The sequence below is a fragment of the Poeciliopsis prolifica genome, unplaced genomic scaffold (genome assembly GCF_027474105.1).
Source record: "Poeciliopsis prolifica strain line A6 unplaced genomic scaffold, Auburn_PproV2 SCAFFOLD032, whole genome shotgun sequence".
Taxonomy (NCBI): domain Eukaryota; kingdom Metazoa; phylum Chordata; class Actinopteri; order Cyprinodontiformes; family Poeciliidae; genus Poeciliopsis; species Poeciliopsis prolifica.
The window spans coordinates 4,540,833-4,554,910 of record NW_026562407.1 but is presented as its reverse complement, the minus strand read 5'-3'; the positions used below and the strand labels follow the sequence as shown (position 1 = coordinate 4,554,910).

Below are 14,078 nucleotides of genomic sequence, written 5' to 3'. Positions count from 1 at the left end.
CAGTACCAGACAAAACCTAGTACATAATAGAGAAGGAGCAGAAAATGGAATTTTTCTTTTTTAAATCATGGCTGAGCCTTTTACAGCATTTACAGTTGCACTTTTTTTCCTCATCTGGAGACTGATTTTTCTGCAAAACAGTCTAAGCTCAGTCAAAATGGATGGAGAGCCTTTGTGAACATAATTGTTCAAGTCTTGTCACAGTCTATCAATCAGATTTATGTTTAAGCTTTGACTTGGTCATTCCAAAACATAAATATGCTTTGACCTAAACCAGAGGTGTCAAAATTAATTTCGTTTTTGTCACAGCGAGATCATGAATCTCCTAAAAAGGGCCGGATGTGGCAGAATCTGGTGATGAAACGACCTATTGACAAACTGTAAAAATGTAGATAAGAACCTTTTATAATTAAATAATAGAGAACTTTTCACAAATAAAGGTAATTTGATGCAATAAAAGAAATAACTGATTTGATTAGGCTGATGGCATAACTTAACTTTATGTGGCAAGAGGGCCTCATAAAGGGCTGTGTCAGGCCAGATTTGACACACTGCACTTTGTAGATACAATGTGTAGCAATGGAAGAAGCTCAATGCTTTTTAACAAGGCAGTGTACACCGAAAAAGATGAAACTTACGCCTTGAAACTGCCAAGTGTAATATCTGTTTATGAACAGTGCAGTGAGTTCCACAAAAGTTTTTGTTTTTTGCCCAGTTGAAAGAGCAATAACTTCCTGCCCTTGTGGATGCTTCACAGCACATTTGTTTTCTTGTCGGCCCATGTGTACTTAAAGGACCCCTTCTGGGATATCGGCTGGCCGAGTCAAGTGGCTCGGGCCTTTTAGCGGTTGTTTGTGTCAGCAGCATACAGCAGACTCAGCGCTCAGTGCTGAGTGTGCAAATGGAAACCCGAGGGAGTTTGAGCTTTAAAACATGACACTGACTGCAATGGCAGCGAGGCTCATTGTTATGCGCCGATGAAGATACAGGAGTCTGGTGGACTCAGATGGAGCGTGGTCACACAGGAAAACCAGGAGGGGATTTGTGAGACAGAGGAGAAATTCAACACCTCTCAACTTTTGCACCTGTTGAAGGCAGAAAAACAGACTGTTCTCATTTTGTCAGGTTTCATGTTACATAACAAGTGGTCGTTTTACACTTGGATGCCTGTCAGGTGCGTGCGATTATATTCCCTTAGTGCAGAGTTGCACACTAAGGTTCCTTCACACTGTCTGCTTCGCTTCAGAGAACAATTCAAGCACAATCCCATGTTAGGGCTCTGGACGAGTAAAAATGGGATGATATTTGTATATGCAAACTGTATTCTATATTCCAACAACTTGTCTGTGATTCCTTCCATAATTTCTTCCAAGTTCTTCCTTTTTTTCTTCCTTTCTCATGTCTTCCCTCCTTAATTTCCCAACCAAACTCTTATGGTTTTTCAGATTCAGTATTCAAAACCCAACCTAGATAGAAATAACCAGGGGCGCTATATAGAGGGGAAAAGTTAATACAATTCCTGTTTGTCAGGAATTGTTCAGGGCCCCCTGACAAACAGGGGGCCCTCCACAATGTTTTGTTTTTCTTTCACTGTTCATAGAATTTTAAAAAAAAAAATGTAGCCCTGTCAATTTCAAAATTAATTATATTGTGTTTTCTACAATGTTTTTTTTAGCAGTAAAAAGCAAATGTTACCCCTCTCAGTCTCAGACTAAAAAGGAGACATCCACATTTGCCTGAACCTCCCCAAACCTGAATGAAATGGTTCCTTCCTGCTTGGAGCTTGACGGTGACGGTGTTCAGCAGCAGTCAGTGGAAGACAAGAACGACTGTGACAGTTACTATGCTGCTGAGAAAAATAATGAAGTTAGGTTTTCAAAAAATAGACAGACAGAAAGAGAAAAAGGCAAAAGTGTCAATTTGTAACCCAGTTTTTCTCCGAGGTGAGAAGACTGTGTGAGATTATTGACCATTCAGCATAGTTAGCTTAGCTACAAACTATGGTTTCCCTCCATTTCACTAGCATCTAATGAATCAAAGAAATAAATTATCAACATATTCATGTATTGATCTTGTTCTTGTACCAAACTGGCACAGCATGGTGACAGCTTTAACAAATATGGAGAAAACATATTTTTTATTAAAGTAATTTACTCCAGCTTGAAAAAAATGCAACTACACAGCATTTTTTGAGAAGTCTGGATTGATTTATGTATATTTTGCATGTTGCCTATGACTATTGCTGGTGGGGAGAGACATTTCAGCAATCTAAAACTAATAGAAAAAAATGTAAGCAACCTATTTGCATACTGGATATGGACTGTTGCATGTAAAATTCATGAGCAGTAAATATTGTGCTAGTTATCAGTTTTGAACCAAAAAAAAGCAATGGCGTCAGATAGACTCAAAAAATTGTAATTGCAGCTGTGTGGGGGGGCCGATTAAATTTTTTGTCATGGGGCCCAAGATTCCTGACGCCGCCCCTGCAAATAACTACAGTGAATTCATATTGAACTTTTCTATCTATAATTAAACGTGGGATTTGATGCGGATTTGTGTGGAAAAGTTGGGAAAAATCTCAAGAAGGCTACTAATATTCCCACAATTCATGTAAATAATTAAACACTAACCAAACTCTATGCGGACAAATCCAACTCCATTTTCTTATTAGTGCAGCTTCAGGCCGAGGGAAACAAGCTGGAAGGGAAACTGGCTGCAGATTAATTATCAAATCATCTGGGTTCCTCAGCGCTCAGCCTCTGCTCCACTCCCTGCTAATAACATTCCCGCTGCTGCATTTTTATACCCCCCGATATGCAAAAGTTCAAAGAGAGTTCACGTCTCCTCTTTGATAAACAATGCTGGATGTTTTCTGCGGTCCTTGGCAGAGACGGTGGCACCGGCTGCACTGCGCCGCCAGCGACTTTGTGGAGTGTGCTGGCCGGAGGAATTCAGCAGGACTAGGAGACGGGCGTGGCACCAGGAGCTGCGCATTCCGAAGGCCTTCTGACAGAGCCTAGGAATGCTGACACTGGACTTAGTAACAAGCCTCTAAGAAACATGAGACACATTTCCTAACTCAGTTTTGGAAACACAGGGGACATGACTCGCCGTTGAAAAACTCTTCTCACAAAGCTGCAGCATTCTTCCAAAGATTCAGTTCAAAATATCTGGTATTAAAAAAAAAAGGTACCACAGTTATTTCAATGGAATTTTAATTTGCACATTCACTGATTTCTTGTGCTTCAAATGAAGTTTTTCTACAGATAACAGAAACTTCCTCCCTTCACAGCAACCTCCCCCTAAGAAAGATTTAAACATTGTTTTGACTATTTCATTTTTTACGTAATCCAAAAGAGATCGAAAGATGAGTCGTGTTATGTAGTTATTTCTCATTAGGCTATATTTTGTAAGAGTTGCCAGTGTTTGCTGAGAAGCTTGCAAGACTAGTCTGTACAGTCACTTGTTCGTACAGTCATTTTTTTTAAATAAAAAGCTGTCCCTTGAAAACTTTTTTCAATAAAAATTTATTGTAAGTTGGAATACTTGATCAAAACAATCAAATCCCCCCCAAACAGGATTTCCAAACACAGAAATAATCTGTGCAAGACAAATGACTGCTAATCTATTTTAATCATGTGTTTACAAAAAGGTTGCTATGTATGATCTGGGGTTTAGGGTGGCCTTTCAGGGAGCCTAAATCAGACCCTCCAAACAAGCTGTGCTTGTGTTTATTATCCTGTTGGTGCACGCCTGTGTTTGCAGATTTTCAATCATCTGATCCAAACGTCACCAAACGACCAACACTCAAACCGATAATAAATACTGTGCTGTATTATCTCCTCGTCCCACTTTGATTTCATTTTGCCTTATTCAGCTGTTCACCACATGGGGTCACAAAGACCAAGGGACCTCATCTACAGTTAGAGCAGTTTGACAGGCCAGATAGCAAAGGTTAATGTGGTAAAAGGAGAAATAAGTCAGAATAACCTGGACTTGGTTGCAATTGAGACATCCATGGAAAAGAGTAGTAAAAAAGAAAACCTCAAAAGATATCCAGATATTAGTTACTGCACTAAGAAATGGATTTTCTGCAAAACTTTACAGATCAACCATAAAATTCTGAACGTATTAGAAAACAATTTCTGAAAATGTTCAATATAAAATAATGCATTTGATGTATAACTTTATGAAATAAATGAATTAAAGTAAATTCTGGATTCATTTGAAACCCTTGCCCTACAGCAAAATTTGGCTTCGATTTCTCAAAAACCAAAATGTTGACTTGGCCTCCAGATTTCGACAATCTGAATCCAAACATGAATGTTTGAGAAATGATGCTCCGATCAACAGAAACCCAATGTCCAACACAATTTAAAGGTTTTGCTGCCAATTTCTTGGTGACAGACTCCACACGGGTCTTGGTCTTGAGATATCAGACTGGTTTGGCACTGCTGTTGAGTTGGTGGTCATAATGTTTACCCGACTGTTACATAATAGTTACAGAATTCAAACTAATATCTGAAATGTTCCCCACATTTACTATGTGAAAGGGAACAAATAAGTGGTAGGAACCCGTGAGAACAAGATAATAAAGGAATTTTCTCTTTAATTAAGATGCAAGCTTCAAAGCAACTGCAAATTTTAAATCTAATGAGAAAATAAATCATGGTTATATTTCATGTAAGGAGGACAGTTTCTTAAATTGCTAACAAACTTCAACCACAGCCTCATCCAACCTGGAAGCACCTTAAAGCCAGCCTGTTATGCATGAGAAATCTCCTGTGGTAATGAAACAGAGGGGACGGGGAGATAAGCGTCTGGGCACAGCTCATCGAGCGGCTCAGCCATGAATCCCAGCCCAACAACCGGGTGCTGCCGCAAGGTGAAAGACACATCCGTCAGGTCGCTCGTGTCACTGGAGCAGATTTGATTTGTCAAGATGCGAGACCTTGAGGCATGCAACACTGGCTCACATGCATCTTCTGCCTCCCACACAACACAATGTGAGACGGTGGCGTGCAGAAACTCAACTGAGAGGTCAGTGTCGCTCACTCCGGCACACTGGGCGCATGCTATGAAACCGGCTACAAAGCTGCAGTTCAAAACAAAAACATAAAGATAAATCTTAACATCACTATCATTAAACTACAAAGAAAACAAATCTAGAGATTGCTTCTGTTGTACTTTGCCTAACTTTATTTTGAGAAAAGCATTGTTGTGGACATTAATATACAATCTTACTTTATTCCAATACAGCTTCTTCTTAAGTTACATGGTTACCTTTCCCACCATCTGTGTGACAATTACCAACAGGAGGTTTTCGCTCAAGCTCCTGCTCTGAAACAAATGTCACCATCCCCACAATAACCTTGGGTGAAGCTGCTACTTCCAAAGCCTCCCCTGTGATGTTTCTGCTTGGGTTCAAAGGTCTTCTGACTCAGGGATGAGTGTGGGCTCGAGGGAGACATTCGGGAGTGTGACTGAGCCACCGGATGACACCCACCCTAGAGCCGCTCTGTTGAAGGATGGCCGGTTCGGAGCACAATCCCCCTGGAGAGCGGGGACCTCTGGGAACGCCTCCACCTGCAGCACTGCGATGGGGTCGGGTCTCGGCGCCTTGCTGAAACCTCCAAAAGGGGTTGCCACCCTGGAGGTGACAGAGGGACGGTGTTAATGTTGGCTGCCATGTGCTAATGAGAGTCACTGCTGTGACATTTGAAGTTGTGTAACTAATTAAAGCCAGGATGTGACCAGGGGGTGTTCTGTAACTTTGCATTGGATACAGAGAGGTTCACACCATGTTAGGTGTAGGCAGTGTTCTATATGATTAAACCGAAAAAGGTAAATTGTTGCAAGATGCTTATAAAATGCTTGACTTTGGAATAGTAATGTTTTGGATAATGATAGCACAATGCAAGATGACCACAAGAAGTGAATTTGGAGAAATACGTCTGCTATTATTAAGTAAAAGAAACCTGAACGAAAATATTAAACTGATAAATTGTACATTCATAACATAATTGGATGTTATGAGATGGTTTTAGTTTTATTGGGAAGCTTCTTTTTCCTTGAAAACAAACTACATAAGGGCAAATTCTGCTGACACCTAGTGGGGAAGCTGTAGAATGCAAACAGGTGAAGCTTAATCCCATATTTAATTTACAAGAAATTATTTGTTATCGCTATGTAGTGCAAATATTTTTGAAAAGATAATTAAAGGGAATGTATAGAATATACTAACATCTGGTGGTGATGTTTTAAAATGTGTGTCCATCTAAGCATATTCATCTGATTTGTTACTGATAAATGAGTAATTAAATGGGCCGTGTGGGACTCCGCTGTCTCCTAGTGGTGAAGTTGCAGATTGCAGCTTTCTGAATGTGTCCTACATCCCCGAGTAAATTTCTGGAAAATAAATAAATAAATAAATAAGTTCTTGATATGTGAAGTAGAAATTTCTAATAAGTTATAGAATTAAAGGGACAGACTCATCACACTACAAGTCAAGTAGAAGGTGAACGCCGCAATTCACTCTTAAGTACCTAAAAGTAATAGATTTAGGAAATATGTTGGAAAGATTTATTATAAAGAAAAGAACGGTGTGTGAAATCTGACATCTGGTGAACTAAATATACTACACATAGTGGATTAGTGCACATAGTCAAGCAGTGGTAGACATGCGTATGGATTAGATAATGTAAATCATCCTTATTTCAGCTGGAGTACCCTCCTGATGAGTGCTACCTGTTGAAGCTTTTGTATCCTGGCAGGTTTGTCTGGGGCTCCAGTTCCGGCATGCGGGAGACGAGCGTGTCAGCCAAAGCAGGGTCACTGATGATCGCCTGCTCCCAGGGCGAGTGGTATGACTTTGGCACAGCTGTAGAGTTGAACTTCTCTGGAGGGATGTCCTTCAAAGGACCTCCATATCCTGAGCAGGTCATACAACACAGATATGAAGTTTCTTAATTTTCTGATTTTTTTTCTTTTTATATGCTTTCGAAAAAGCAAACAATAAAGGAGGACAGACGTTATTGTACAGTGTCTGGCAAAAGAAGCTGTACTCCTTTTGTAACAACCACAAACCTCATGTCATAAACCTAAAATGTTTGGGGCTTGGTTTTCTTTGTGTTTATATTTTGATCATTTCTTTGAGGTTTATTTATGTTCCGTTAACCTGGTAAATACAACTCCCATGTCCTACATTATGTTTTGTACAGAAGGTCTGAGCTGCCAGCTAATGATAAACAATTGCTTCTTGGACATGTGGACTCTTTTGAAGTTTTAAATGCTAGGCAATCGCTAACGTTTGCACTTGACGTACGTAATCCGCTATGAAGTTTACCGGAAATTTCATATGCTGTAAGCAATCATCCTCCGCTGTTCAGAGAAAAGTGCTGAACTGAATGAGGCACGTTCACTTCCACCACTGTCATTGCTAAAACTACAGGCAGACAATAATACTAAAAACAAGGCAGAAAAACAATTTCTCGTTCACAAATTCTCCTGCTGTTCGCTGATTGGCCTGGTAGAAATTCCACCGGAGGAATCCAAGTAAATGGGAGAAACCACAAACTGTGCTGTAGGCAAGAGTTGGATTGAGCAGAATAGTGCACAAAGGCAACGACCACCCTAATGTGCTATAGGCATTGTCATATTATGTATTATTGTTATGCTATATTCTGTTCATCAGTATGGCTTGAAAGATATTTAAGTGTATCTTCTGTATTTAGTTTGTTCATTTTTCCTTTGTTCTGCCTATAATAAACCTTTTCTGTTTACTGAGGAGAGTGCAGAGGCATGATCAGGCTCTAAAATTAGATCTTATATTTAGAACTTCAGACAGGGGACAGTTCAATCCATCATGTAAAAAAACAAACAAACAAAAAAAAAAACAATGCATACCACATTTCAGTTTTGTTATTGGAAAAAAGGGAAAAATATTCATCATTTTCTTTCCGCTTAACAGATTCTACAATATTTTGTGTTGGATGATTAAATAAAATACCAATAAAATAAATTGCTTGTGGTTGAAATGGGGAAAATATGAAGAAAGTTTAAGCTGTGGCAAATATTGTTGCAAAAAAAATAAATAAATAAAAGAAAAAATGTGTAAGAGGTTTTCTTTGAACAATATATCAACTCAAGATTCCTTGCAGACGATAAAATGTTTAAAATGTTCATGTGGGAGTGTGATATTGCTGTTTTTGCATATTTTTGCTGCTCCAGTTCACAGCAAAACAAATAAAGAGGCTGGTTTAAGCACGCATGTGTCCTCTCTTTGTACATGGATGTTGACGGGGAGAGGCCTTTCCAAAGCACTATCCTTCAAGCTCAGCGCTTCACTGAGGGGGGGCTCAACCGTTATGCAATGTGCAGGGGGTGGCTGGTTGTCTGCTCACCTCCGAGCCTCATACAATGAACAATTCCCCCTCCTTTCCTGAGTTTATGTTTCACCCTGCAGGAAGCAGGAGGGAGCAAACAGAACTGAAGGGGAAGTTTACACATTTTAGGAAGAATCTGTAACAAAGCACTGTTATTTTTTATTTATTTATTTATTTTTGAAGAATACTGTAGCAACGGTCAAACATTTGACTGATATTTTTTCTTGCACAACCAGCTAATTGAAGAGTGAGAGAAACAACGATTTCTGAAGAAGAGTGTAATATTTATGACCACAGTCTGATTAAGTTCCTCCGAAGCATCAAATTAAAACGAAACATGCACCTCTGTGGGAGTCGGCGGTGCTATTTTAAGACGTTTCAACCACCCGACACCGTGTGCACTTTGGCCCGGTTTCTGCAACAGCTGGAGTGACTTCATTCAGATACAGTAGGGATGGTGTCTGGTCCAGAAATAACTGGCCCTACCCCATCCCAGGATGCACTGATCCTTAACGCAGCGCTGGTTCTGTCAGCTGGACTAAACTTTAGGACATGAAGGGAGAATGTGGGCGCAAAGCAGATGGTATCTGTGGCCAGAGAGGCAAACAGGAAACATGTCCTGTGGGGCAAAACTCAACAAATTTTTAAAAAGATGTTCAAGGCTGATAGAGAGGGGAAAGAGGTCAAGAACTATAAAGCCACTGGACAAAGAAGAAGAGGAAGAAGAAGAAGGAATGATAAAAAAAAAAAAAGAAAAAAAAGTGTAATCACATTTTTGCCTGAGGGCGGCAGATTCCAGGCAAGGAGAAACTGTTTAGCTTTGTGATCAAAGCATCAGGGCAAACAATGAAAATGGCTGAATCCTTATCAAAACAGGGAACATCCAGTACTCTGTGCACACCACGTCCTCTCGGCGTCTCCACCCGAAGCAAAAGCTGCATTGTACACTTAATGCATATGCAATCAGAAATAAAATAAAGTAAACGAAGCTTGTTCAAAGTTTATTTTGACTGAATTATGGAAATAAAGTAAATAATTTCACCGGGACACTGGTTGGAAGAGAGCGGAGCGATAGAACAGGGCTTTGCCAGACACTTTTAGCCACAGCGTATCAACAGCACATGATTCCACAGGGTCCTTGAAACATGTTGCAGTGTACTGTATCAGCAATGTTACTGACCTGGCGCGATGCGGTCCGGATTTGGCACCATTGTGGCATCTGATGCATTGGATGTCACTTGACAAGGCTGCTCGACAGCCAAATCATTCCCACCGCCGGAGGCGGGGTTGTACTCGATCTGGAAAACTTCTTGGCTCTGTAAGAGAGATCAAAAAGATGGAAAAAAGTTGATTTTTGTTTTGCATTAATCTTTGTTTTTAATCAGTATTTAAAGTCCTGACGCCCTATTTTCGAATTCTGGTGGAGTCCAACATGCTTTTGGTGTTTCAATAACTCTATATACTCAGCATACAAGGTTATAGGGCCTTTAAATGGATCTGGCCCACAGCATCACCGATCTTCCTTTATTCTCAGCAGTGAGCTAACCACTCTTTGCTAATGTTCTCTAACAGTATAATTAATTAATTAATAATTTATTTATTTTTTTCCCTCTACTCCATCCTCCAGGCCAGTGGTTGGTTTTTATAATCAAGAAAAACAGACTCTTGCATACCAAAAAGTCAAAAACAAATTGTTACATTGGCTTTAAATAGATTATTATGGATGTAGTGGTCTTAAAAACACTCATATCTCCATAATAAAATGTTATTTTCACTAACTAGAAATCAAAGTGTGTTAAAGGTTAGACTTGAGGTGTTTTTCTGCTATACAAACTGGACAGGTCTACTTTTTTTCTGGTGAGTAGATGAAATACATTTTAAACATTTTTTTTTTGCTAAACTCAATTCTCTGCCAACTTTTTGACACATTGTTTTCTTGGCTCGGGATGAATTATACTGCAGCGTAGGCTTTCATCCATCGGAAAGATATTTATGATGATTTACTCTGGGACTTCCTCAGGAAATGTTGACAACTTGAAACAAAATGCCCCCATCGCCCAGAGCAATAAATAAAGCGAGATGTGCGAGTCTTTCTTTTCAGTTCAACGTTAGGGGGTTAAAATCTTAGATATAAAGCAGAATAATTATTTTATGTACAAAATTCAAGGGGGAAAAGTAATGTATACAAAGCCAACTGAGAGGGAAAGGGAAACGGGAGGAACAAGAGCGCTATCGTTTAAATAAATGTAACAAAGAGAAACTTGGTGTGCCTTGATTGCATTTTAATCTATGGTTTATCTGTGAAAGTGAGAGTGACTTTTCTACATTTTTGCTGGAAAATAAGTTTTTCAATAAACTGAAGCTGAGTTTAGGTGGACTTAGGAGATCCTGAAGACATGCTAATCAGGATGACTTAAAAAATTAAAAAAAAAACTGTCAACAAACCCCATATTTGTTGACTCATCAACAAATATGGGGAATTTGCACTGCACTGCTCACATAGTATATATTTTCCCACAGTAGCATCTGTCTACTACCCTTGCTAAACTCAATAATTAAGAGCTTGTGCCTCAACCGTAAAAACTGTTTTTGCACGTAAGCTTTTGTTTAAATTAAACAATCTGACATTTGGGATATTTTGTGACTCTGCATTCAGAGAAGCGGTCCTGTGACTTAATCCACACTTTAAAGCCAAAGCTCTGTACCAACATTGTATAATGTGTATACGAGGGTGATTACAGTTCTACGTCTTACATTTAGCTGGTTGTTGGTTTCATTATGGATGCTCTCAAAAGTGTATTTTTCAGAGCGTCTCTGGCGCATTTTGAAGAGTCGGGAGCCCCGGTTGGAGGCGAGCGACAGCTCTTCCAGCATGATGTCTTTAGGAACACTCACTTTCTTCCCAAGGTCCATGTGTGCATCTGTGAGGGAGTGAGAAGAGACTTTATTAGACATTCTATGCATTTGTACAAAAATGGTGATCAGACCACTTTTGCCTGTTTAATACAGGCAACAGTAGCAAAGATGTCTGCACCTCTTGAACTTTTTCTCATTCTTTAAATCAAAGTATTTTATTTTTCTGACCACATTCCTCTCATGCACTTTCATTCATCCAAGCACAATAACATTTTTAGTTTATCGATGGGTTCAAATCATTTGTACTGTTTGTAAGTCGATAAATGTATTTTTTATCAACTAATTTCTCCTCTTTGATTTATTACAATCAAGTTTTGCTTCTTTTACTGGTTTCTTCTTACCTTCCATTCATCTTCCTACCAAAGATATAAACATTTTTTGCATCAGTTTTTTCTTTTGGTTTTTCTGCAAGAACAGGATATGGCTCAGTCTTACTTTATTTTACCAAGTTTCATACATGGGTGCTCTAAAGTCTACTCCTCAGTAAAAAATCACTAGATGTTTTCCATCCTATTCACTATTAACTTAAATTAAAACCAAAAAAAGAGAATAATATCTATTGCACCTTACATTTCCCATTTTCCCGGGATCCTTTGAGCCATGTTGCTCCAGAAAGTCTAATCCATTTCATGTTTCTTTTACACCTAAGAGCTTTACCTGCAGGTAAAACTTAAAAAAATAAGTAAGACCTAAACGTATTTTCCCTATAATCAGGTGGTGCCTCGACTTGGTAACTTTGATCTAAATGACTAATTTTGTCAGTAATTTGCTTTGGCATTTATTAGTAGCTCTTCATTGCCAAACGAAAACTATTTTTGCATAATAAGCAACTACTTTTTGCTCATGATACTGCACGCTGATTATGTAGATGTCACAGGCCTGCATCTAAATATGAGATCTATAATTTGCCAGAATAACTTTCAGCTGTCAGTAGCCTTCAGACTCCCCCCCACCTCCCCAACCATGCAGAGCACAGTTGTCCTCCCCCTGGAATCACACGTTTGAAAGACAAAGACAAAGGGATTATTTCTTGGCCCTCTAAATGCATTGACTTGTTTGTTTGTTTATAGTCAAAGTTGAACATGAGAGGGAAAGTAAATGGACAAAATGATTGGAATATGAGGTAAAACCAAAAGAACGGTCAAGGTGAGGATGTATCACATAGGTACCTTCCTGGCCTTGCACCTCTCTGCAGATTGCTGCCGCCTGCAGTTTCCTCTCCCTGGCTGTCATGGTGGAAAACTGCGACATGATGGCTGCCCCTGGGAATTTGTTGCTGTGAGGCACAGAAAAGTCACAGGAGACACCTCACATTAGTACAAGCTGTTCAGATTTAAAAAAAAAAAAAAAAAAAAAAACAGGAGACCAAACAAGAGGCATTGATTGGCCAACATATAGCATCCACTGCACGCACAAAAACCCACCGAAGCAGACAGAATTTATTAGGGTGGTGAAAAGGGCAAAGTTAGCACATCCCTTTAAATAACCTTGGGTTGTTAAACGCCAAGCACATGCTCTTCAGACGTGGCAGCCAGCCGTGTCGGGGTATCTGGGAATCAATATGTTTGAAATTGCCCTGGTGGCCTGATGTTGGGGACGTGGCTGGAGAACAAGGTGCTGTTACAGTTGACATGCGAGGCAGTGGATAAAAATCTGCAGAAAGTTTTACCCCAACTTGTAAAGCAACACAAGCAGCCACAATCAATCACTTAAAGGAATTAGTCATTGTTATTTCAAATTAAAAGGTGTGACCTATGAGTTTCACAAAATTATTTTTAACAATCTTGATCATTTGTGGGCGAGTAAAGCAAACATGCATATTTGTCAAGGCTAACTGACAAACACTGACGAGTACCAGGAAAATCCAGCAGAAACAATTCCAAGTGGTAAGCAAGGTCGAGTTTGACCCAAAGCACAAGTGTCACATCAGAGGTGGAAAGTACACCTGCAGAGAGGCCCCTGTGATGCTTACCTGTCCTGAAGGCCCCTCAGGGGGTTGCCTCAAGTTGTGCCTGTCTCCTCAGGGTGGGAAGCCAGAAAGGTGAGAGGCTGCCGTAGAGGAGAGCGGAGTGGGTGCTCGCGATCCCCGATACCGGAGTTCATGGCGGGGAGGGGGGGGTTGAATCCTGACCTGACTGGCTGTGTGACTGAGTAAGTGGGCAAGTGGGTGTCAGTTTGTCTGTTGTCATTGGTATTTAGTTCACAAGCTCTAAATTTAGAGCCATTCGCCAACTGCCTACTTTGCCTTCTACTGCGCCTCTCTTAGCCAGCAGCAGCTCAGGGTTGTGTGCGCTGATTTATGAATGAGAGTAGCTTGAATTGCATTTTTGTTTTCATTGAGACTTAAGCGGTATGTCTGCATTGAGCAGAATTAATGAAATAATTAATGCAAAAATGGAAGCAGAATTTGAATATGCCTTTAAAGTAGCTATGAACAACTAAAGCTCATTTAAGGATAACAAACCAAAACTGAATGTGTTTATTTTAAGCCAACAGCAAGGTGACCGACAAACCAAACTCTGTTGCATCAGTCCTGTCAGGAAGAATGGGACAAGATTCTTACCTACCAAAGTCAGACAGTTTAAAGGCAGTTCAACAAGATATTGAAACATAAACTTCTGACTTTGACAAAAAAAATCTACAATTTTGTACTGCAAATAGTGCGCACTCTTCACAATAGTAATCGTAGAAAAGTACAACAATCTCTGGAAATGTTCATCTTATTTTCTGACGTTTATTTCTTACTTGCCGCCCTAAAACTGTAAAGGTTCTGTCTTT

General features: G+C 39.7%; 1 protein-coding gene across 1 annotated transcript; it reads right to left on the bottom strand.

The window, feature by feature from the left end:
• Positions 1-5,176: 5,176 nt before the first annotated feature.
• Positions 5,177-13,421, bottom strand: LOC129373170 (myozenin-2-like). The gene is made up of 6 exons (XM_055050954.1): positions 13,273-13,421; positions 12,470-12,576; positions 11,139-11,305; positions 9,565-9,700; positions 6,748-6,931; positions 5,177-5,650 (listed from the first exon to the last, which is right to left on the bottom strand). The coding sequence occupies exons 2-6, from the start codon at positions 12,549-12,551 to the stop codon at positions 5,425-5,427; spliced, it is 795 nt and encodes a 264-aa protein (XP_054906929.1). The 5' UTR covers positions 12,552-12,576; positions 13,273-13,421; the 3' UTR covers positions 5,177-5,424.
• Between the last annotated feature and the right edge of the window lie 657 nt (positions 13,422-14,078).

What these genes read in the sequence shown, in the direction of transcription:
- LOC129373170 (XM_055050954.1), bottom strand. Translation starts at nt 12,551, where the DNA reads ATGTCGCAGTTTTCCACCATGACAGCCAGGGAGAGGAAACTGCAGGCG. An exon ending in TCCGGACCGCATCGCGCCAG is followed by an intron (nt 6,932 to 9,564) that starts GTCAGTAACATT and finishes TGACCTGCTCAG; the next exon opens with GATATGGAGGTCCTTTGAAG. An exon ending in GGATACAAAAGCTTCAACAG is followed by an intron (nt 5,651 to 6,747) that starts GTAGCACTCATC and finishes TGTCACCTCCAG; the next exon opens with GGTGGCAACCCCTTTTGGAG.